General features: G+C 41.8%; 1 protein-coding gene across 31 annotated transcripts in view; it reads left to right on the top strand.

The window, feature by feature from the left end:
• The window catches only part of KTN1 (kinectin 1), a 93,920-nt gene that overhangs the window by 37,961 nt on the left and 31,510 nt on the right, over positions 1-24,449 (top strand). For 13 of the 31 annotated variants that reach the window (XM_084793978.1, XM_084793977.1, XM_084793975.1 and 10 more), the window contains exons 11-28: positions 2,758-2,924; positions 3,958-4,026; positions 5,545-5,582; positions 6,626-6,716; positions 7,256-7,324; positions 7,795-7,832; positions 7,964-8,045; positions 8,837-8,905; positions 13,646-13,680; positions 14,094-14,184; positions 14,778-14,846; positions 16,487-16,524; positions 17,455-17,545; positions 17,691-17,759; positions 19,120-19,157; positions 19,760-19,850; positions 19,929-19,997; positions 21,669-21,703. In XM_084793978.1, coding sequence (XP_084650104.1) covers positions 2,758-2,924; positions 3,958-4,026; positions 5,545-5,582; positions 6,626-6,716; positions 7,256-7,324; positions 7,795-7,832; positions 7,964-8,045; positions 8,837-8,905; positions 13,646-13,680; positions 14,094-14,184; positions 14,778-14,846; positions 16,487-16,524; positions 17,455-17,545; positions 17,691-17,759; positions 19,120-19,157; positions 19,760-19,850; positions 19,929-19,997; positions 21,669-21,703 — 1,249 coding nt within the window. The remainder of the gene's footprint in view (positions 1-2,757; positions 2,925-3,957; positions 4,027-5,544; positions 5,583-6,625; positions 6,717-7,255; positions 7,325-7,794; positions 7,833-7,963; positions 8,046-8,836; positions 8,906-13,645; positions 13,681-14,093; positions 14,185-14,777; positions 14,847-16,486; positions 16,525-17,454; positions 17,546-17,690; positions 17,760-19,119; positions 19,158-19,759; positions 19,851-19,928; positions 19,998-21,668; positions 21,704-24,449) is intronic. The other 18 variants (XM_084793993.1, XM_084793989.1, XM_084793980.1 and 15 more) reach the window with 4 other exon arrangements.

Here is a 24,449-nt window from a genome sequence, read left to right as displayed (position 1 = left end):
GTGATGTTTAGAATTCTGGGGACTTTTCAGAGGGTATATAAACCCTACGGCCCCGAGTGGGTTGTTGGTGGTTGCAGCTTGTTAAGTAGTGGTGCACAAAGAAGAAGTAGCAAGAAGAGGAAATTATATTCTCCTGATGGCAAAGATCAAACTTGCCCTGAGGAACTGGAGTCCCTGATCATCAGGAAGTAGTCTTAGCAGTGACATCACCCTTTTTCTGACCTCTCACCTTATTCGGGGATCTCTTTCTTTTCCTCTCTTTTTCCCCTCATAATCTAGTGTTTTGGGGTTGAAAGAGAAGAAAAGGGTTGGTGAAGGGTAGAAAAAGAGGAACCCACAAAGTAGCAAATGCTATTTACAAATCTGGAGGCAGGAACTGAAGCAGAGGCCGTGGAGGAGTGCCGCGGACTGGCTTTCTCCGTGCCTTGCTCAGGCTGCTTTCCTGTAGCACTGCCCTGGCTGGCCCTCCCGCATCAGCCATCAGTCAGGAAAATGCCCCACCAGCTTGTCCTCAGGCCAGGCATCTGGAGACAGTTGCTTGATTAAGATTTCTTCTTCCTAGATGACCCTACCTTATGTCAGATTAACAACAACAAAACAGCAAAACTATCCAGAATGTCTTTTTAAACTTGAATGTGGCTCCACATAGGATAGAGCTGACATGTTAGTTCTTTGGTTTCCTCTGATTATCGCTTTAGGTCAACAGCAAAATGAACACAGGATACTTTAAGATCATAGAAGCTGTTTTTAACAAAATTTCAAATGTCTAGTTTTACCAATAAAGACTTGGGAGCCAGGTGCTGGGTGGGGTGGAAGCCTGCTAGCTCAGAGAAGCAGAGATAGCACCCAGGGAATCATTGTCCTCAGCCAGTGTCCCCAAATGCCTTCCTTCCCCATGCCATCTCAAAAGTCCTCAACTCCCGTCTTCTTCCTTTGTGTCTGTCTATCCAACCTCTGCTCACCTAGGCTAGCCTTGAACTCACAGAGAGATCCACCCATCTCAGCCTCCTGAGTGCTGGGATTAAAGATAAGCACCACTACTGCCCAGCCCTAAATCTCTTTTTCTGCAAATGTTGTCATTACCTGGATAGCATCCCATCCCACACACACACACACACACACACACACACACGCACGTATGCATGCACGCACGCACGCTACCACATTTTCATTATCCATTCGTCTGTTGATGGACATCTAGGGTGATTCTGATTCTTTTCTATAGTGAGTAAAGCAGCAATAAAGAACTGCTTCCTTTTAGTAGGAACTGACTTCCTATTACAGAAATTAAAGTCTTAATCTTATTTCTTCACTGTATCTCATTGTTGTGAAATGCTGATGTGTTTTCATTGTGTCAGTATTTATTGTTTTGTCATGACAGATGAAACAGTGACACAGGATACAGGTTAAAACTGATTTGTTCATTTGCACTATTTATTTCCTGAAGCTGAATATTGCTAGATTTTGCCCTTGCTTGATGCGGTTTTATTCAAGTTGTTTTTTTTTTTTGCCTAATGTTAAATGTTTTTTAATCTACCTGCCCATCAGCATCTCAGTGCTAGAGGCAGGGAGTTGTGCTAGATTTTCCTCGTGTCCCTTCCTGGACACGCCAGCCTTCACGCTCTACCGTGTGTCACTTTCTAGGTCCCTCCACACCTGCCTTCGTAGCACTGACTTCCTCTCTACCCTTCTGTTTGACCCATGTCACTGCCACACATTCCCCTCCTGCACTGAACATAGCTTGATTTCCCCCACCATCTCTTCATGAGTACACCTAGAACTGTATAGGTGGAGGCCTGAAGCAAATCTGAAAACGTTTTCACCGTGTAAGTCGTTTGACTGGAGGTTGAGTTGTAAGTTAGCAATGTTTCATCTTCAGAATTTTGACATTGTGAACGTAATGCTTTAATTTTAAGTGTTGATAATAAATATTTTGCTTCTGTGAGTTCTAATCCCAGATATGTCCATTACATGTTTAATTTTCAGGAGTTCTTTCTGAGCTATATTGTTTTGTAGCTGTGAGAATTTTCTTTTTCTTAAAGGACACATTAAGGTACATGCCCATGCACAGCTACATACATTTGTGGGTGGTAATGGGTTTCCTTCCACCTCTGGGCTTGTTGACGGTTGGGGCAGGTGACAGCTCTCCTGCGCCTGCTGTCACTTGACATGAACCTTTTTGATCTAAGCTTCTTTCCTTTTTTCTGTCTTCATTTATTGTGATTCTGAACTAAGGTAGTTTATATATACCTTTCCTGATTTCTCTTTTTGGGGGCGGCGTTATCTGTAGGATGGAAGAAAAGAAAGAGAAAAGTTGTCCTTCATTTAAAATTATTTAAATGACATTTTAAACGCCAGCTTTTAGACAATAGATTCCCTGTCTGTGTAGAGGAGTTCAAGTAATTTTCATGAAATTTGCTAACATAATTGTTAAGGTATCTTTAGGGGAATAAAGAGTTCTTTGAAGAGATGGTAGAGCCATTTAGACACTTGTGTCCCATTTAGTTAATGCTCACTGAAGATGCAGTACTGGGCCAAGTCTTGGGCACAGCTGCGATTAGAGACACAAGACCGTCTCTGACCCAGAAGAACTCACTCTTAGGGCAGAGGACTAGAGCAGTGGCGGGTGCTGTGCTGAGACTGCAGAAGGGGAGCGCGGCTCTGTGCAAGTGCTCCAGAGAAGACGATGCAGATATTGAGCATGGATGGGTGAAAGGAGGGGCATTTTGTAAGATGTAGTCCTTTTGTTTGCTGTAGATTTACAAAGTAAATTTGTGGCCAAAGAAAATGAAGTCCAGAGCCTCCACAGCAAGCTCACAGACACCTTGGTGTCAAAACAACAGCTGGAGCAGAGACTAATGCAGTTAATGGAGTCAGAGCAACAGCGGGTGAGCAAAGAAGAGTCTCTGCAAATTCAGGTTCAGGTATTTGGTTTTTTCTTTAAAAATAAAGGGATTATATTTGTGTTTACATGTGTTACAATAATTAAAGATCACAAATTTATAATTAAAGATCACGAATTTGAGAGGGAGGGGGAGATTGGGAGAAAATGTTATATTTTAATAAAAAAAACCTGTAATCCCCCCAACCAAGACCAAATCCTATGTCTATGTAAATACATTAGGTTCAAATAAACTTCTATCTCAATGTTTAAATTAAGAGAAAGAAATTCGGAAAAGTGTGGTATATCTTTTTTGGGGGTGGAGTGGGGTTGAGACAGGGTTTCTCTGTATAGCCTTTGGTAGACTGGGCTAGCCTCGAACTCACAGAAATCCTCCTGCCTCTGCTTCCTCAAGTATTGGGATTATAGGCATGTGCCACTGTGCCCAGCTAAAAATTATTTTATTTTTATTTTTGCTTTTTTTTTTTTTGAGACAGAGTTTCTCTGTGTAACCCTGGCTGTCCTGGAACTCATTCTGTAGTCCAGGATGGCATTGAACTCAGAGATTTGTCTGCCTCTGCCTCCGCCTCCGCCTCCCAAATTCTGGGATTAAAGGCATGCACCACCACTGCATATCTTATGTCCTAATTCTTTTTTTGTTTTGTTTTGTTTTGTTTTTCAAGACAGGGTTTCTTTGTATAACAGCTCTGGCTGTCTTGGAACTAGCTCTGTAGTCTATGCTGGCCTTGAGCTCACTGAGATTTGCCTGCCTCCGCCTTCCAAGTGCTGGGATTAGAGGCGTCCACAATGTCCTAATTCTTAATGGTGGTAAATAACATTTAATCTTTGAGCATATGTTAAAAGATGAGCTCATCCACTTCCTTAGGACTTCTTGTGATAGTATCAGTAGGGACAGTAAAACAGCCTTAATGTCTACTTTGTAAATTAACTCAAAATAGAAAGCTTAACTGCTTTAAATAAAGACAATTTAAAGATAAACCTACAACATGTAAAGCACTTGGTTATTTATTGATAACACATTTGTCTCCTCTCTTTTTGTTTGCGGTCGATGAAAGGATATTTTGGAACAGAATGAGGCTTTGAAGGCTCAGATTCAACAGCTCCGTTCCCAGATAGCCGCCCAGGTAATGGTGCCTTCTAACTACTACCTTTAGTCACCGCCTTCCCGCCGTTTGAACTGTTGTGTAAATGCCAGTCAGTGGGTCAGTGTGTAGTGCCCCCAGGTTTCAAACACTATTGTTTACAATACTTGGGAAGCACTAGGAGCCCCAAGCCAGTGTAATTCGAGGGGTGGCTGAGAAGTGGAAGTGCTGACTGGTGCACTGCACGCACCGACTCTGCCTGGGGAACCTCACATGCGCCCACAGCTCAGCTGTCCTAACTCCAGCTCCGAGATTGTATTTGCAGAAGACTCAGTTTGAAATGTGTGGTTCAGTTTTATTAATGGTAAACATTACAGAGTTTTACACGATTACCTCATACTTTGATTGATTGATAGGTAGGCTTTTTAATACAAATGATAGAATATTCATTAAAAAAGTGAAAGTTTAGTTGGGCGTGGTGGCCCACGCCTGTGATCCCTGCACTATGGGTGGCAGAGGCAGACTGATCTCTGTGAGTTCGAGGCCAGCCTGGTCTACAACGCTAGTCTAAGATAGCCAAGGTTACATAGAGAAACCCTGTCTTGAACACTCCCTCCCCCATGGTGAATATTTCCAAAAATACACATAAAAAATTTCAATTTCAATTGAACTTTAAAATTATAAATATTGTTTGTAGCAACAAGTACTAGAAATTTGTTGGACTGGAGAGGTGGCTCAGCAGTTAAGTGTGCCTGCTGGTGGTCCAGAGGCCCAGAGTTCAGTTCCCAGCACCAGTACCAGGTGATTGACAACTGCCTGTAACACTGATTCCATGGGAGCTCATGGCCTCCTGCATCATCTGCACGCACGTGCTCATGTTGCCAACACTTACACATATTCAAAATGAAACGAAACATTTACAAAAGAAGAAAATTGACTTATGTAAAAGTGATTTTTAACATTAAAAGTGAATTTTAAGAGTTCAAACTTGCAAAGCTTTGTGCACATAAATGGTTTTTCTAATTGCTTATTTTTATAGAGATGATGCTCTAAATGGAGCTGTATGTTTGTAAGTTACCAACTCCCATTGGGGTGAGATTTTTATTATCAGCTGAGAGGTAGTGGTGTAGCCTGTCAGAACCGCCTTAGAGAGTGCTGAGAACCCGTAATAACGGGAAGGCAGCAGGGCATTCTGCCCATTGCCTTAGTCGTGAAGTGGAACATTTCAGAAGATTTTGCTGAGGAAGAGATGCACGGGGTAGAGGTGGTCCTTGAGGACGGGTCTGCCCCTTGTGTACTTGTTGCTTGTCAGTTTCCAGGCCCGCCCACCTGCTTAAGTCTTTATAGTCTGTGATGTCATGTGTAATTCTGTAATACTGGCTGTTGGTGATTAGATGTGCTTTCAGAATGATAGCTACTCACCATAGGCCAGATATGTCTTTAACAACTTTATATATGTTAATTTCTCTTGTTTTTTAAAAGCTCTGTTGTGATTATTATTGTACAGCTTTTAAGCTTTTTCTCAAATGCTCTTATGTTGATATTGTTTTTCTTTCTCAGACCTCCGCTTCAGTTCTAGCAGAAGAATTACATAAAGTGTAAGCTTGCCGTTCACACTTCTCTTTTCCTTGTGTGATAACCACTAACAGACGCCTAAGTGATACAGTACACAACTAATTTCATACTCTGACCTGTTTGAAAATTACCCTAAATTCTATTTTGCTCTTTTCTTTTAACTCGTGTCTGGTTTGTCCCTAAACATTACCTTTGTTGTGTTATTATAAAAGAGCCGGGCAAACTTTTCCTATGTTTGGGATATTGGTAGTTATGTAGAAGAGGCAATTGTGCTTTCAGAGTAGTGGTAGGAAGTTAGTGCTGTGCTGCTTTGTGCTTGTGGCTCTTCTACGTCTGGCCCTGTGGCAGTAGGCCGTACATTCCAAGTGAGTTTTGTGTTGCTTAACTATACGGAGATAGGTCAGTGGTGTGCAGATGACCTATAGTCCGGTTTGGATGCCAGACTTTTCAATGTAAATTAAAGTCTTTGACTTCAAAGTTTTAAATAATGGACCTGTCTGTCTGTCTATCCATCTATCGATCTGATTCGAGGCCACATTCTGTAGCCCAGACTGGCCTTGAGTTTGTGGTCTTCCTGCCTTAACCTCCTGAGTACAGGTGTGAGCCACCATTCTGCCAAACCTGATTGATGACCTACCAGATTTTTCAGACCATAAGACGAGCATATACCCTCAAAAGTGGCGAAAATAGGGTGTGCCTTATGGTCCAATGGCTGTTTTTACTGTTTTTCTTGTTTTACTGCTCTAAAAACTGGATACGTACGTCTTATGGTCCAAAAAATACGGTAAATTTTATTCCCTGGTCTCACGTGCTGGAAGGGAGGGAGTGTGCAGGTGCGTGTACACACGCATGTACGCACGCACGCGCGCACACACACACATACACACACACACACACACACACACGAGTATTTTAGGGTGTCATGCTTTATGACAGTTGCTAGTAGAGTAAATAGAGTATCTAGAAAGAGAAAGTACTTAAGGTGATGCTTTCCATGTAAAACTTTTTAATCTTTTTAAAATAAATGTTCATTAAAAGCATAAATATGTTTATCTCCCTTTTGAAGGATTGCAGAAAAGGACAAGCAGCTGAAGCAGACTGAAGACTCATTAGCAAGTGAGCGCGGTCGTTTAGCCAGCAAAGAGGCGGAGCTCAAGGTGCGCTCATGTGTCCAGCGCGGCGCAGGGTCTTAGAGCACTCGAAACGCAGTTGTCCTGAAGATCTATTTTCAGTCTCCCATGTGTGTTTGTTTAGTATAAGGAATACTTTAGAACTCATGGGAAGTGCTCTCTCTTTTCTGTTGTCTTTTCTTTTTCTTTTGAGGCAGGGTTTCTCTGTGTTGCCTTGGCTGTCCTGGGCTTGCTTTGTAGACTCAAACTCACAGCGATCTGCCTGCCTCTGCCCCAAAGTGCTGAGATTACAGGCGTGAGCCACCATTCTCGGCTTTGAACTATAAAAGAAATATACTTCTTTAGCTCTTAAGAGGAAAAGCCCAAGGGTTTTACTTATATGTTGCATGTCTTAACAATTTCAGAATTTTTCCAAAGATCAGAAATTGATGGTGTTTCCTTTTGATTTAGGAAATTTGTTATTTGAGACCTTTACTTAACTCTTAAGTAGAACAGATACCTTGCTGCATGTTTAAAGTAAATTTTCTTAAATATTTTTAATCTCCCATACTTTTTTCTTGCTCTAGGATATCCAGAATATGAGTTTCTTATTAAAAGCTGAAGTGCAGAAATTGCAGGCCCTCGCTAATGAGCAGGTAGATCACTTTTGCTTATTTACTTATGAAGAACTTTGATTCGTTCGTTTGTGTTTTGAATCTGTGAGTATATAAATACTGTCTGTGTATAAATACTATCTATAATGGTTATTTATGTTTGGCTGTGGGATGCGTTATTGAGAGCCTCTGTACAGACAACTTAGACGTCCCTGATTCATATTGGAACTATGCGTGGCTTAATGAATTAGTCGTTTCTGAGAAAGAGGAGATTGTTAAGACAGTCTTAATATGTTGCCCTTTTTTGGACCTTTCCATTTAATATGTAAAGGGAAAACGTTTATTGGAGAAAGTTGGCCTTTGAGAAGTAAAGAAATAATGGATGGTGAAACACAGAAGTCATGGTTTGTTAAATCTTTAAGTATATGGAAATGCAGGTTTTTGTAGGGATAATAAGTAGTTTAGATGGTTTCCCAAGAAATGATAAGACTGTCCTTTTATTCTGAGTACAGGCTGCTGCAGCACAGGAGATGGAGAAAATGCAGAAAAGGTGAGCAATGCATCCTGTGCAGAGAGGCTCGTGTGTCCATGCTCACGTGCACTGCTGCCTCCAGCTTGTGCCTACACCTGGGGAGCGTAGAATGTGGGGACTAGCTTTAATTGAAGCCCTTCTTCTCGCAGTATTCATGTAAAGGAGGATAAAATAAGATTGCTTGAAGAGCAGCTGCAGCATGAAGTTGCAAGCAAAATGGAAGAATTTAAGGTGTGTGATGAAGCTTGTGAACTCTGTTTTCTCAGAACAATTTTATACACGTGTGGTTATGATGACTCTCAAAAGGCTTTAGTTTTGTTTCTGTTTTGTTTTTTGAGACAGGGTTTCTCTGTGTAGTCTTGGTTGCCCTGGACTGGCTTTGTAGATCAGGCAGCTGGTCTCGAACTCACAGAGATCCTCCTGCCTCTGCCTCCCAAGTGCTGGGATTACAGGTGTATGCCAGTGTACCCGGCTTCAAAATGCTATTTAAAAAAAAAAATCCAGTTATTTGGAAATGTTAGCTTAGTTTATTTGGCAGCTTATATGGAAGTGAATTTTTAATAGACTTTTTGCCTAAATGTTCCAAATTAATTTTGCTTCAGGCATTCCGTGGCATGTTTTAAATGAGTCCTTTCCATTTGTGGATAGTTTTGCTGTTTACATTGTTGCTGGAGTCCTAATCTCTGTCCACTGAACTCTGAACTCTTTATTTTTTATTTTTTTATTTTTCAAAACAGGGTTTTCTGTGTAGCCATAGCTGTCCTGGACTGGCTTTGTAGATCAGGATGGCCTCAAACTCACATTGATCTGCCTGCCTGCGCCTCCCAAGTGTTGGGATAAAAGGTGTGCGCCACCACGCCTGGCTGAACTCTGAATTCTTATGTCTCTGTGTAACTCTTCAGTCTCTTATGAACACCTGAAGAAAGCAACAGTGTGGATTTGTTTGTTCAAGACGCTGATTCAAAAGATTGCTTTATTACCTTTCTCCTTAAAAAATAATAAGCTGGGCTTGTTTCTTCCAGATCCTGAGTGACCAGAACAAAGCGTTCCAGCTGGAGGTGCAGGAGCTGCGGACCGTTGTCTCTCAGCAGGTGAGTGAGGCTCTGCGTGGAGTCTGCTGAGGGAGACGGTGTGGGAAGCGCTAGCCGAGCTGCGCGTACAGGTGTCCATCTCCAAGATGAAGCATTTTGAAGAAAAGAAAGGAGGGAACAAAGTTCTGTTTTGGGGGCCTTACCCTTTTCATGTAGGCAGCATGGCTTTGTGAAACAAGAATGAGGTTGAAACTTATGAGCCCCTCAAAGTTGGCTTCTGACTCCTCATCCTCAGCCTTTCTCACCAAGATTGTACTTAAGGATTTCTTTCTTTCTTTCTTTCTTTCTCTTTCTTTCTTTCTTTCTTTCTTTCTTTCTTTCTTTCTTTCTTTCTTTCTTTCTTTCTTTCTTTCTTTCTTTCTTTCTTTCTTTTTCTTTCTCAGGATCTCTCTATGTATTCCTGGCTGTCCTGGACTCTCTAGACTAGCCTGGCCTTGAACTCACAATGATCTACCTGCCTCCCGAGTGCTGGGATTAAAGGCCTGCACCACCACGCCTGGCTCGTATTTAAGGATTTCTTAGATCTGAATGGCAAAGCTTGAATATATTGCTTAGTGTGGTGATTTCCATGTAGACTCTATCTAAATAATCTTTTAAAGAATATATATAAGCTGGGCATGGTGGCACATGCCTATAATCCCAGCACTCAGGGAGGCAGAGATAGGCAGATCGATGTGAGTTCAGAGTCAGCCTGGTCTACAAAATGTCCAGGATACCAGGGCTACACAGAGAAACTCTGTCTCAAAAAAACAACAACAACAAAAAACAACAACAAAAAAACCCCCCAAACCAAACCAAACCAACCAACCAAACAAGTATATATTCAATATATATACATGTATACCCACACATATATACATATATACATATATATAGTCCATATTACCCACCTTAACACTTTTTCTTTCTTTTTTAAAAAAGATTTATTTATATATTATTATTTATAGTGTTCTGCCTGCATGTACACTTGCAGGCCAGAAGAGGGCATCACATTATAGATGGTTGTGAGCCACCATATGGTTGCTGGGAATTGAACTCAGGACCCTTGGAAGAGCAGTCAGTGCTCTTAACCTCTGAGCCACCTCTCCAGCCCAACACTGTCTTTCTTTGTATATTTATAGCAAACCAGTAAAACTATAGCACTTTGAATGGCACTGCTTCGTAAGGCAACATCCAGTGGTATCTTAACTCTGGTGCTGCTACATGCTATATTAGAATACAAACCACATATTTTCCCAGTAGTAAGTTTGTGAAATATTCTTTATTGGAAATGGTTATATTTCCTTTAGAGATATTTGCATTCTTTGTTTTAAAGTTACAATTAAGCTGGTTCTGTTGCTCTAAGTAGCTGCTGCTTGAAGGATTGTTCCCATCAGTTGTCAGAGCACACCTTTCTCCCTTCTCTGTGATGTGAAATGCTTTGTGTGCTTTTTGTTACTTTATATATGTGTGATGGTTGCAGGAAAAATGTACATCTTCTCATTTGTTGTATTATAGATTAGATCAGGCTTAGTGGCAAGCACCGGTTTACCCACTGAGCCATCTTGATGACTAGAAATCCAGAATCTTTCAGATCCTCCTCTTAAGTAATGTGGACTTCAATAAAAGATGAATCAGGAGGAAATGGAAATTAAACGCCTTTTCTTCCATTTGTTAAATATATTTAACATTTGAACAAAATATTTGTCAACTGAAAGAAAAGAGAAACAACCTTGTAAATTTCTACTTTTTGCCAAACTGATGTTCCCAACTGGATGTCGCAGTGAAACCGCCACCAGCCTAAAGTTTTCCCTCTAGATCCTATGCTGCTTTGAAATACAGCGTTCTATTATTTTACATAAAACTTCAAATCATATTTGTAGAAATGATTATTTTGAAAAATAGTCGTATTTTTTGCCCCCAACTCATTTTCTACCCACATTTTTGTACACCGTGGATGCTCTGTTAAATGACAACTGTTAGTTTGATGCAGAATGATTTTATGTTCTAAATAAACTTCTGTCGCCATAATTTTGTATTTACAGAATCAAGGAGATAGAAGAGGAGTTTTGTGGTACTAATTTAGATTTGCTATTGGGTACTTCTTAAATGTGTTCACTAGTTTTGCAAAAAAAAAAAAAAATTAGAAGTCACATAAGTGACTTATGTAGGTTTGTTTTAAATTTTGAGATATACGTGATATATAGTTCATGTCTTAACAAATAAAAAAAACCTTGTACTTTTCTTTTGCCTGCCTGCCTTCCTTCCTTCCTTCCTTTCTTTCTCCAGGCTTTTGGTTTTTTTCGAGACAGGGTTTCTCTGCGTAGCTGTAGCTGTCCTGGACTTGGCTTTGTAGACCAGGCTGGCCTTGAACTCACAGTGATCCACCTGCCTCTGCCTCTCAGGTGCTGGGATTAAAGGCGTGCGCCACCCCACCCCCACCCCCCGGCTTGGCTGTTTCTTTAAACATTTATTATTATGCACATATCTTAGGGCGTGTGGAGTTCAGAGGACAGCCTTCAGCGTGGCTCAGGAATCAGTTTTCTCCCTCCACCATGTGGGTCCTTTTAAAGTTGAACTCTGCTCATCGAGCTTGGCAGCAGGCACATGGACCTCCCGAGCCAGCCTTACTCTTTGCCTTTTTCTGTAGTCTCCTTTTTATTGTTGCTGAGAATGAAACAAGAGAGAAAAGTTAGTGTACCTAAGCCTTTTTTCATTTCCAGCTTGTTTAACCTCATCTTTCTGGTATAGCAGTTAGAATTCTAAATGGTAGTTAAGCTAGAACAGGCCTGTGATGTAAGCATTCCAGGTTCTGTTGTCAGAGGGCCCTCTTCCAGAGGAAGAGGCTGGATTTATAGGAGCAGGAAGCCGTAGTGATGCCCTGTTGTTGTTTCTTCAGGTGTAGGAAGGGCAGACGCCACAAGGCTCAGGTATGGGAGCATGCCGAGACACTGAGGGGAGGGAGGGTGACGTGCAGGTCTGCTGGTCACTAGAGACAGAAAGCCCTGCTCATCAGTGTAAATCACACCCGTGGCTGGGCACGCTTGCTGGCCTGAGGGCAAAGCAGCTGTTGCCTTGGTTCTTGCTCCAGGAGACCTTTAAGAGCCTGTAATCGAAGGTCACTAAGTAAAAACCGTGGGAAAGTGTTTCTCTCTGCCTGACTCGTGTTTCTGATCACAGTGAATTGTAGAAGATTTAGTTTCATCATCCTGAAGGAAGAAACAGGATTGGATGAAGCTGGTAAAGGGTGTAGTAAAGTGAAAATGTTGGTCATGTTAAGCTCAGGAACCAGAGCACTTAACCACCATGACTTCATCAAGGGAATGGAGTCTGAGTGTTGGCTGGTGTACACCAGGTTTTTATTTCCATGCTGAGGCTCTGAAGGCGACTGAGATGCCAGTCTTGCTGTGAGAATGTGGCCTAACGTGGAGATAGCTGTGTATAGTGGAAAAGTGTGCTGAGTGAAACTTCTAAACTGTGTGGAGGTCTATGGTAAGATTTTGTTTGAAGAGTGGAAAGGTAACACGGGGGAAGTCACAAGGAATTTGCCAAACAGTGGGGGGCAGTCCAGGCTGAGAGAAAACTTTTTAGCAGCTTGGTGACGTGTGGCAGAATTGACATATATTTGAGAACATGCTGAGTCATTGTGTAAGTGCAGAGACTAGGGTGCAGGGCTTACAGGAAGATTTGCTAGTGCATAACGCTTGTGATCTAACACTGAAGAACACTGTAAGGATGGACAAACATTTACTCTGTGTGTGAGAAAATCAAAGTGATAGTTGTGAGCTGTTCGAATTTAGGAGTCAGAAAGCAGGCAGGACTGTGTGAAAGCAAGGAACAACTAAATTAAGGTAGAAGTAAGCTATCTCTTTTATGAGAGGAGATTCATTGAAACACATGTAGATTAAAAACTGTCTTCATGGGCTAGAGAGATGGCTCAGAGGTAAAGACTTCAATTCCCAGCAATCACATGGTAGCTCACAACCATCTGTAATGAGGTTATAATGATGCCCTTTTCTGGTGTGCAAGCAGAATACTGTATAAATAATAATTAATAAATCTTAAAAAAAAACCCAACAAACTGTCTTCATGAGAGTTTTAAGTTTATAAAAAGCAACTTCCATGGCAATTGTTGCTGACAGTACAGGGCAGCCTGCCTCTGCTTCCTGAGTGCCGGGATTAAAAGGGTACACCACCATGCCTGGCTACACTAGAACCTTTAATATAGTCTGCTTTGGTCTGGTAGCATTTTCTGGTACATGTTCAAAATCCATTGGACTATAAACAAAATTTATGCAATTGTGTTTATGTTAGACTTCACTGTAGGGGAAAATCAGTTGAAAAAGGGAAAAGCCTCTTGTGACTTCATATATTTATTTTTGAGACAAGGTTTTTCCTGTGTAGCTTTGGCTGTCCTGGAACTTACTCTGTAGACCAGTCTGGCCTCAAACTCACAGAGACTTCGCCTGCCTCTTCTGCCTCCTGAGTACTAGGCTTAAAGGTGTGCATAACCACCTTATGGCTTCTTAAAAATTATCCTTAAGTTACGAAGTTCATTTTGCTAGTGGGGGCTCTGCCTTTAGATATTTCTTTACACTCTCTCTTGAATAAAAGAGTTATAATTGTGAGACGTCCTCAAGGACTAAATTTTGGAACTATTTAGAATGGTAAACTATTTTTACATAGTTCTTATTCTGAACTAATTTTTATCTTAAGCAGACTTGGTAGAATTAAATCTTTTTTGATGTTTTTTGTTTTTAGCCTAATAAAGATGTTGTGGAACAAATGGAAAAATGGTAAGAGTTTAATTTTTTATATTGGTGAGTCATTCCTTCCAGATTTGTGAGGCCAGAGTTGTTAGCTGTAGTAATCTTGTTTCTTAAAGTACTACTTACACTTTGTGATAGATAAGAGTATTCTGGGCTGTGCATTAGCTGGGTTACCATATGGTTTGTGTGTGGATGTCTTGTGATTGATTGCTAATTGACTTGCTCAGGCTGTTGTTGGTCAATACATTACCTGGGCACATTTTACTCACTTCCTGGTGAGGAATCACCTTGACAGCATGACTGAGATCCTCAGAAATCTTTCTAGAATTAAAAGTTAATGATGAGTGAGGGACAGAGGGGTTGATCCATAGGAAATACTTAGAAATGTTATCTACTTTGACCAAATGATTTATACGTATGTTTTAAATTTATAATTTCAGCATTCAAGAAAAAGATGAAAAGTTAAAGACTGTAGAAGAATTACTTGAAACTGGCCTCATTCAGGTGGCCACCAAAGAGGAGGAACTGAATGTAAAGGGTTTTCTGGATTGTTTCCCTTGTGTTCATTCTGTCAGTATAAAGAGGTTTCACTATAATTGTTTTCCCACAACTGTGTGCTACATGTTGAAAGTTCATAAACATTTTTTATTTAGTTTGAATGTTATTTCTTTGGAAATTGAGAATGCACAGATGATTCTGGTGTTCACTGCCTCACTTAGGGGAACACTGGTGCTGCAGTTTGTAGTGTGTGTGTCCCTCTTGATGACTCGCAGACAGTGTAAGTCTGTCAGTGGCATTGGAGTGAGAGCAAGTCAAGCACAGCTGCTCCATGGTCATTGCTTTAGCCTTTACTAAATTAACACGGAGTTTTGGGAAAGTCAATTAGGACATGTAATTGAATTTATAACTATTGTGGCTTAACTGACAGATGACACACTGTGTCTTTGAGGATGTCATCCATTCAGTTGGAATGTATGTGGTGATAACTGAGTTACAGAATGGTTGGCTGACTGTAACTGTGACAGGGAGAAGGGTGGAGGGGAAGAGTGGGCTGGCTTAGTGTGCACCAGCTAGCGCTTCAAGAATAAGAAATGTACGCTGTGCTCCTGTGTTTTTTAAAAAAGGCCATAAGAACAGAAAACTCAACCCTGACGAAGGAGGTTCAAGAGTTGAAGGCCAAGCAGAGCAGCCAGGTGACGTACTGTGCGTTGCTGATCCCACACGCTTCCTTCTGGCAGGGCCGATACCCAACACAGCGCCTAGTTGTTTCTTTTCCAAAGCTGAAATGTTCAATTAGACTGGTTTTTTGTTTTGTTTCTTCAAGAAAGGTTTTGAAGTTTCTTCAGACTTGACGACCAGGCTGACCTCATACTCAGGAGATTTGCCTGCCTCTCCTTCCCAAGTGCTGGCATTAAAGACCTGCCTGTCTTCAACTAAACTTTTAATCAGTGAATATTTGTGACTTGAGTAGTAATAGAAGTTGCAATCTATTGAAAACTATCTGTATGCTAGATAGGCATTCTGTGAATTGCTCTAAATAATATTTCATTCTTTTTTCTTTATTTAAATTGACTTATATTTTATTTGTATGGGTGTTTTGCCTGCATATATGACTGTGCACCAAGTATATACATAGTGCCCACAGAGGCCAGAAGAGGGTGTCAGATTCCCTGAGTCTGGGGTTTGAAGATGGTTGTGAGCTGCTATGTGAGTGTTGGACCCTGAACCTGGGCAGAAAGAGCAGCAAATGCTTTCAGCTACTGAGCTATCTGTTCAGCTCAATTTTTTAAAAAAAGATTTGTTTATTTAGTGCTGTGCCTGCGCATAAACCTGCAGGGCAGAAGAGGGCTGTGAGCCACCATGTGGTTGCTGGGAACTGAACTCAGGACCTCTGGAAGATCAGTCAGTGCTCTTAACCGCTGAGCCATCTCTCCAGCCCCAGCTCAATTTTTTTTTAAGTTTTAAAAATGTATTAATACTGTTGTGTGTGGGACGTATGAAGGTACACATGTACCATGGATCGTCCTGTCGATGTCACAGGACAACTTTGAAGTGAGTCTGCTCTCTACTTCTACCTTTCTGTAGGATTGGACTCACTCAGGTCATCCGGATAACAGCCACTCTCACCCTCTGAGCCATCTTGCTGGGCATTTTCTTTTTGTAAATACAATAATGAAAACTTTTGAGTACACATATAAATTGTCTCTAATAATGGCAAGAAAGGGCGCATGAAATGAGGCAGTTTCTTAGTTGTAATTTCTCACCTGCTTAGAGTGACTAATTGAGTAACTTAACCATTACTAATGATTACTCCTCTGGGCTGTACTGACGAGTAGTCTCAAATCTACTTACTTTCAAACTGTTACTCATTTTCACCATTAGACTATCAAGAAAGTCTAAGCCGGGCGTGGTGGCGCACACCTTTAATCCCAGCACTCGGAGGCAGAGGCAGGTGGATCGCTGTGAGTTCGAGGCCAGCCTGGTCTACAAAAGAGTCCAGGACAGCCAAGGCTACACAGAGAAACCCTGTCTCAAAAAAACCAAAAATTAAAAAAAAAAGGGGGGTGGGAAGGGAGGATGAGTTTGAGGCCAGCCTGGTCTACAAAGTGAGTTCAGGTTAGACAAGTCTACACAGAGAAATCCTGTCTAGAAACAAAACAAAACAAAACAAAACAAAACAAAACAATCCCCAAAACCCAAACACCCAAAAGAATTTCTGGGTTTCCTTTTTTTTTTTAAACTTTTTTTATTTTTATAATAACAAATTTAGGGATATGTATTTCTGACTCATAATTTTATAAATTAATAAAAAACATTTTTTTTTAATTTCTAGGTTTCTTTTATGTCTGTAATTGAAGAACTTAGAAGAGTGTAAGTCATATCATTGTTATAAGTTGGGCTTTTTATTTTGACTTATTTTCTTAGAAGTATTAAATGGAGTTTTATCATTTATTTGGGAGAGTTGACATTGTACCTCCCTCCTCTCTCTCTCTCTGTATATCTGTCTATCTAGAATTGACACACATTCCTCCTCCCTATGTCCCCACTTCTGCCTTCTTCTCTCCTTCCTTCCTTCCTTCCTTCCTTCCTTCCTTCCTTCCTTCCTGATGCTCTGGGCAGGGTTTTCCTGAGCACCTGGGCCGCCATCTTAACTCCTGACCGTCCTCCTGGACCTTCCTGAGTATGCTGACACAAACACGCATAGCAGCACACTGGGATTAGCTGGACCTTCATCCTAGAATTTCTCATCAGTGGACTAAGAGAGATTAACCGTGTTTCCAAAATTCAAAGATTTTTATCTTTATCTTTTTTAAAAATCCATTTTCATAGTTGATTCTATTTTGATGTGACATCAAATTGTTATTTTTCTGTGTTTAGCAGAAGCTTTTACAGAGGAGTTTCTGTTGCACAGAGAGATGAGTTTCATGCATGTATACCCTTAAAGGGCCCTGTCAGCTTTGATGCCATATTATGTAGTAAGCTTAGAATCCTGTAATCCAAGACTTTTGCGTGGAACTCAAATCTCCCTGGTATTGGTACTCTTCATGGTTCAAATAGTAGATTTTCTGTCTACTTTTGAAGCATACCACCAACTTCTTATATGATAGGTTTTAGTAGTATCTGAGTAAAATCTTATTGAAAAGAAATGAGGTATTTTCCTTGCTTTTGTCTGTGAACCTGAGTTGCTGTCTCATTTTGAATGCAGGACTTGGCTTGAGAGGCTTCTCGAGATGTCCTTATGCTTAGTTGGTGGGTCTCGATGATTTCTCATCAGGTTGATACTTGGTTTGTTTATTTAAGGATCAGTGAGAAAGATGGACAGATCAAGTCTGTGGAAGAGCTTCTAGAAGTTGAACTTCTCAAAGTTGCTAATAAGGAGAAAACTGTTCAGGTATCAGGAGGGAGAACCGTGTCTGGCCTTTCTGTTTATCAACTCAAGTTAAAACCATTTGATTTCATGTGTTTGTATGTTGCATTTCTTTGTCAACTCAGTGTGTTTTCCATTGTCCAATCTTGTCTGTTTTATCATTGTCAAGGCTTTGAAACAGGAAATAGAGGTTCTAAAAGAAGAAATAGGAAATGCCCAGCTTGAAAAGGCTCACCAGGTAAAGATCTCAGAGCCACAGCATGACAGATGTATTAGTGTGTATGCTATTTGTGAACTGCTCTAACATTTTGTTTACCTTGTGGTTCAGAACAATATTCTTAGGCGAGAGTGGTGGTGCACACCTGTAATCCCAGCACTCAGGAGGCAGAGGCAGGTGGATCACTGTGAGTTCAAGGCCAGCCTGGTCTACAAAGCAAGTCCAGGACAGCCAGGGCTATTACACAGAGAAACCCTGTCTTGGGGGTTGGGGGGGGCGGACAGAAAAAAATTCTTTTCTAGATTGCTACAAGTATATTTGTTTATATTCCTTTTTAAACCTTTTCGTGAGCACTTTTCTAGAAAAAGTTTTTTTGTATTAGTGTTTCATTTTAGTCAGTTTTAAAAACTGCAAAACACAGAACAGGTTGGTAAAAGAAACTACATAGATCAGAATGCGCTGTTAAAGAGGAAATGTGCATCCTCTGACTATAGAAACAATACATGTTTCCCTGGAAATCCTAGCAGGAGAGATTTTTACTTGGTAGATGGGTTTCATGAGGTTTAATATGCTATTAAGTCTTTGTTGAATGTTGAGACTCTGGGAGAGATGATCTGCACATCGTTGAGTTAATCCACCAGCTCCTCAGCGCCCTGTGCAAGGTTGGGACCAGTGTGCAGGGTGACTGGGAAGTGGGTGAGGTGCCAGCACTAGGACTAGAGTTTAGCTGTCCAGCTGCGGAGGCAAAGGCCAGCACAGGAGCATACAGCTGTACGCTGAGCACGGGAGCACACAGCTGTAACCAGAGCACGGGAGGGTGGAGGCAGGACACCCGTAGGGCCGCACTGGCCAGCCAGGAGAGCCAGGTCGGACAGTTTCGGGTTCAGTGAGGGACTTTGTCTCATTATACAAGGTGAAGAGCCATAGAAGAATCTATATTCACAACGTTGACCTCTGACCTCTGTACATTTGCACACACGCCCACATGCATTTAACACATACAAAATTATAAGTAAGTACATATATAAATAAATGTGAAGTCGGGAAGGCAGTAGAGCAGGTGCTGTTGAGGACTGGGCTGGAGCACTCTCAGCACTGTGGAGGCGTGCGGAGAGTCACTGAATGAAGACCCTGGTCTCTGCTGTAGAAACAGCGCCTCACGCCGCGGCTGCCTGTCACCGCCTTCCTTACCCTGACCCCTCCCTGTTGCTGTTGTCACTGTTACCCTCACTGTCACTGGAACAAGAGGAGGTGAAGTGCAGACACAGGCATGAGCAGCTCAGCTGGGGCTTTTGTATTTTGATGTGTGATGTTATCAGGATTTATAACATAAAGCCTGGTGAGATGGTGACTTGCTTTTTTTCTGTCCTTTGTGTTTTAGTTATCTGTCACTTCTCAAGTTCAGGAGCTTCAGAACTTGTAAGTAGCATTTGTCTCATTATCCTATAAATATCTCTTTCCTACACGTTAAATTTAATAAAAATTATAGCTTTTTAAAAATATTTGGTTTCAGTGTTCTGGAAAATACTAAATTGTTTCAAAAGGCTTTTTTTTTTAAAGTCTTTTTCCTTCTCTTTATGTTTTATCAACTACTATTTCTTCTGGAAATGGAGCGTGAATGCTCATTCTTTTAACTTGATTCTGAGTGTACCTTAAGTAGAGATGTTGCTTCCTCATTACTTTGGTGGCCATGTGAAACTGGCTGTGTGTTTGACACCTAAGGCGTGAATTTACTGATGCTGCCTAGGTGGGATGGGGTAGGTAAGAGGAGAGCTACACTAATTTATCTGCTCTGTATATTCAATGATAAGGTGACTTTCAAAAAATTAATTCTTATACTTTTCAACTTTGTGTCTCAAATCCTGTGTTCCTTTATATTAAAGTGGTTTGTAGAAATATTTATTTCTACCTTAGTCCAGTTGACTTGGACTATAAGAACACCTGAGATTGTTTTTTAATAGTCTTCAGTACTTTTGCTTTTTATAATCATGTAAAGCTTTTATTTATCCCCCTTATAACAGATTAAGAGGCAAGGAAGAGCAGGTGAGCACCATGAAGACTGCTTTGGAGGACAGAGACAGAGCCCTGAGAGACCGAGGGAGACGGATGCAGGTGAGCAGCCGCAAGACAGATGCGAAGACAGCCCTTCTTCGGATATTTGAGTATCAATTCACATCTCTTCTTTTTAAGGATCTTCAGGAGGAAAATGAATCTTTAAAGGCTCATGTTCAGGAGGTAGCTCAGCCTAATTTGTCAGAGGTACAGTATAAACAGATGGCAGTGTGTGTAAGCCGTGTGCCAGTCCATTCAAAGCTCTAGGAAGTAAGAAGGTTCTCACTCTGTCGTGCCACATGTCAGTTATTGCTGATAAAGTACCTTAACTTTTATTACTGTCAAACCAAGTTTGACGGCCTGATTTGTCAAACTAATAGTAGAAGCATTTTTTTCTTTCCTTTGTCAAATGTACTTCAGAATTACGCTTGATTGTGTTTATTTGGTAGACTAATCTGTGGTCCTATTAGAAAAATACTTTTAAAAGCTAACTTTGATCAGGAAAACTTACTCACTCTAGGTTGGTGGCTCACACCTGTGATTGCATCCCTTGGAATGTTGAAGTAAAGGGATCACAGTGGGCGTGAGGCCAGGGTGGGCTACATAGTGAGGTCACTGTGGGCCTAGGGCCAGGGTGGGCTACACAGTGGGGTCACTGTGGGCGTGAGGCCAGGGTGGGCTACACAGTGAGGTCACTGTGGGCGTGAGGCCAGGGTGGGCTACATAGTGGGGTCACTGTGGGCGTGAGGCCAGGGTGGGCTACACAGTGAGGTCACTGTGGGCGTGAGGCCAGGGTGGGCTACATAGTGAGGTCACTGTGGGTGTGAGGCCAGGGTGGGCTACATAGTGAGGTCACTGTGAGCGTGAGGCCAGGGTGGGCTACACAGTGAGGTCACTGTGGGCGTGAGGCCAGGGTGGGCTACACAGTGGGGTCACTGTGGGCGTGAGGCCAGGGTGGGCTACACAGTGAGGTCACTGTGGGCGTGAGGCCAGGGTGGGCTACATAGTGAGGTCACTGTGGGCGTGAGGCCAGGGTGGGCTACACAGTGGGGTCACTGTGGGCGTGAGGCCAGGGTGGGCTACACAGTGAGGTCACTGTGGGCGTGAGGCCAGGGTGGGCTACACAGTGGGGTCACTGTGGGCCTAGGGCCAGGGTGGGCTACATAGTGAGGTCACTGTGGGCGTGAGGCCAGGGTGGGCTACATAGTGAGGTCACTGTGGGCGTTAGGCCAGGGTGGGCTACATAGTGAGGTCACTGTGGGCGTGAGGCCAGGGTGGGCTACATAGTGAGGTCACTGTGGGCGTGAGGCCAGGGTGGGCTACATAGTGGGGTCACTGTGGGCGTGAGGCCAGGGTGGGCTACATAGTGAGGTCACTGTGGGCGTGAGGCCAGGGTGGGCTACATAGTGAGGTCACTGTGGGCGTGAGACCAGAGTGGACTACACAGTGGGGTCACTGTGGGCCTGGGGCCAGGGTGGGCTACATAGTGGGATCACTGTGGGTGTGAGGCCAGGGTGGGCTACATAGGTCACTGTGGGCGTGAGGCCAGGGTGGGCTACATAGTGAGGTCACTGTGGGCGTGAGGCCAGGGTGGGCTACATAGTGAGGTCACTGTGGGCGTGAGGCCAGGATGGGCTACATAGTGAGGTCACTGTGGGCGTGAGGCTAGGGTGGGCTACGTAGTGGGCTCCTGCTTCAAAATAGTAGGCAAAGGGAAAAAAACCCCCAGAAAACATGTTTTTTTTGTTTGTGAACAGCCTACTCTTCAATTTGCTACGTATTATATTTTTATTTTATAGTTGGGTGCTTCTGCATGTATATTGTAGTATCTGACTCGTTTTGATGTTAACATTAAAAAGGTGGATTTGTTTTTTTTAGGTGTGTTCGACACGATTTGAAGAATTTGAAAATGTGTAAGTATGCTTTTAGGTAACCTTTTGATGAGATGTGCCAGGATGTGCTTAAAATTAATTTTCATGGGTCTCTGAAAGTTCATTGGTTTCATGGCTAAGCACTAGTTACAGTCTAGACACAAGTTTCTGCCCGCTGTGTAATAGAGACCCTTTACATGCTTCGGAATACTTAGATTTGCCCATTTTCCTCCAATATTCTTTCTGCAAATGCAGACATTTTCCCCTAAACCATGCAGTTCTTATAATGAGGAAATTAGTTTATTTCCATTTAACCAGGCAGGTAATGTTAGCCATAACAAATCACAGACATTTCATAATTGTCTTTGCTTATAAGGAAACATGGATCTTGTCAAATTAGTTTTGTGCTGATATAAAAATGTCACTACCAGTTAGCGTCATAGAGGGCTGTTTTCTCAGGTATTCATATTGGAACAGTATTTTTTTTAATCCTGTAAAAGTATTTTTATTTTTATTTTTAACAGAGTCTCACTTTGTTCCCTAGGCTTAGAACTTACTAGGTAGAGCATATTGGCCTCAAACTAACCCTGACCCTCCACCTCCTCCTCCTCCCAGCTGCTGGGAGTACCAGTGTGAGCCACCATGATCAACAAAAGTTGGTTTCCTAAACTATATCACAAAGTAAAGGGTTCCAAGTTTTTCTCCAACTTTAACTTTAAGCAACTGTTTATTTTCTGTATGTGTATGTGTAGGTAGAGCCATGGCACATGTGTGTAGACTAGAGGACAGCTTGTGGGGGCCGGTTTTCTCCTTCAGCATGTCGGCCTGTGGGCTGAATTGAGATTCTCACCTTGGTGGCAAGAGCCTTCCTTCCCTGTCTTGATGGATTATCTCAATGACCCAAGGCGAATTACTTTTAAGAGATTTTTCTTAGACAGGCTGTCTGTCCATCATCATTGATGGATATTTGTTTTAAGAAGTGCCCTTTTTGGAATATCCAGTGCCTTGAAGATGATAAAGATTCTCGGTTGTCTTTAAGAAAACATGGGACTTGACTTTCTGGGTGTCATGGTTGTGTATTTTTTTTTTTTATGTGCCTGTTTATTGAGGTATATTTTCCTCATTTGCTAGTAGGAGCTTAGAGACACATTTATGGCCTCAGCAATAGGTATATACTCAATAAAGTATATAGTTTGGGGTTTATTTTCATCCTTCATTTTTCCTTTCCTGTCCTGCCATTTTCTTTTTGAAGACTGGGTCTCGCTGTGTTGCCCTGGCTGGCCGGGGACACAGACGTCTTCCTGCCATGCTTCCCTTGGGCGCTGCTGCTCCTGTCTCTTCACCTTCACTGATTTGGTGAATTAGTCGACTTCACTTTGGGGGAAGCTCTTTTAGATCTACAGAAGGATTGAGAAGCACAGCTCTCCCATTTCTGCTGTTACCAACATGTCAACACTGAGGTGGAGCATCCATTACCACTGATGACAAATAGCACTACGGCCGTTAGTTAGCAACTAAACATCTCGCTTTCCATTAGGCTTTAACAAACGTGTGAGAACAACACATCATGACATTATCATGCAGGATAGTTTCCCTCTCCTAAAGATATGTTTTGTCTACCTTTTTCATCTCCTTTCTCCTCTCCTCCTTATTTACTCTCCTACCAATATTTTCCTTGAAGACCTGGCAGCCACTGACCGTCTTCTGTAGGTTTACCTTCTCCAGAGGGTCCTAGTTAGAGCCGAACAGTACACAGAGCCTTCTCAGATTGACTTCACTTACATATACCTCTCACTTTTGTATACCTCTCACTTTTCTAACCCTCTTCACTTTTATATACCCCTCCCTTACATATCCCTCTCCGTTTTGCCCTGTATTTCCATCCATTTTTTCTTTTCTTTCTCTCGCTCACTTTTCTTTTTATTCCTCTGCTCTTCTCTTCCTTCACCCTTTTGTCTTTCTTTTAGGAAACAAGTTCTTCTTTGTAGCTCAGGCTGTCATTGAACACACGGCAGTCTGTCTGTCTGTCTGTCTGTCTTTCTTTCTTTTTAAAAATTTTGTCTTTCTACCTTAGCCTCTTGTGTGCAGTTATGTGCCAACATCTCTGACTTTCTTTCCATTTTTTTTCATTCTTCTCTTTGTGTATGCTACTGTTATTTTTTGCAAGTACCTTTAAATGTCTAGGTATTTCTAAACAAAGGAGGGATAAAAGTAGTGTTCTCCTTAGCAAATGCTTGGTGGTCTTATATGTCTCCAGACACTGAGAACACTGAAATGGATAAAGATAGATTCTAGCCCTGGGGAAATAGACAAATCATTTAGTAGTGTTAGGTGTTGAGAAAGCTCTCTTCTTTAGAATGGCAAGAGCAGTTGGAATGGTTTGGGCTAAATTGAAGCATTACATCAAGATTGTGTGTAAGGAAAGGCTAAGTGGGTAATGGTGCTCACTCCCTAGCCTGACTATCTGAGTTTTGATTGCCAGGAATCGCTCAGTTTAGAGAAAAAACTTCCTTCTTCATGTTTTGGCACAGAAGCACACGTGCACACACACCCTGTAAAGGAGAGAATTCCCTCTTATAAGTTGTTTTGTGACTAGTGTGCACCATGGCACCTGTGTACCTCTCCCCAATAAATAGATAGATAAATGTATGTACTAAAAAGTTTTGAAAAATTGGCTAAGGAAATAATAAATAGTATCCACATATTTGTAGCACAAGAATTGAGTGTTTTATAATTTCCAGGGTTAATGAATTATGTCTAAGATTTTCTAAAAGTAAAAGTTCTTTCT

This window comes from Acomys minous (assembly GCF_964271855.1).
Source record: "Acomys minous genome assembly, chromosome: 9".
NCBI classification, from domain to species: Eukaryota; Metazoa; Chordata; class Mammalia; order Rodentia; family Muridae; genus Acomys; species Acomys minous.
Note: the sequence above shows the minus strand (reverse complement) of the source record. Positions and strands in the feature narration are given on the sequence as shown.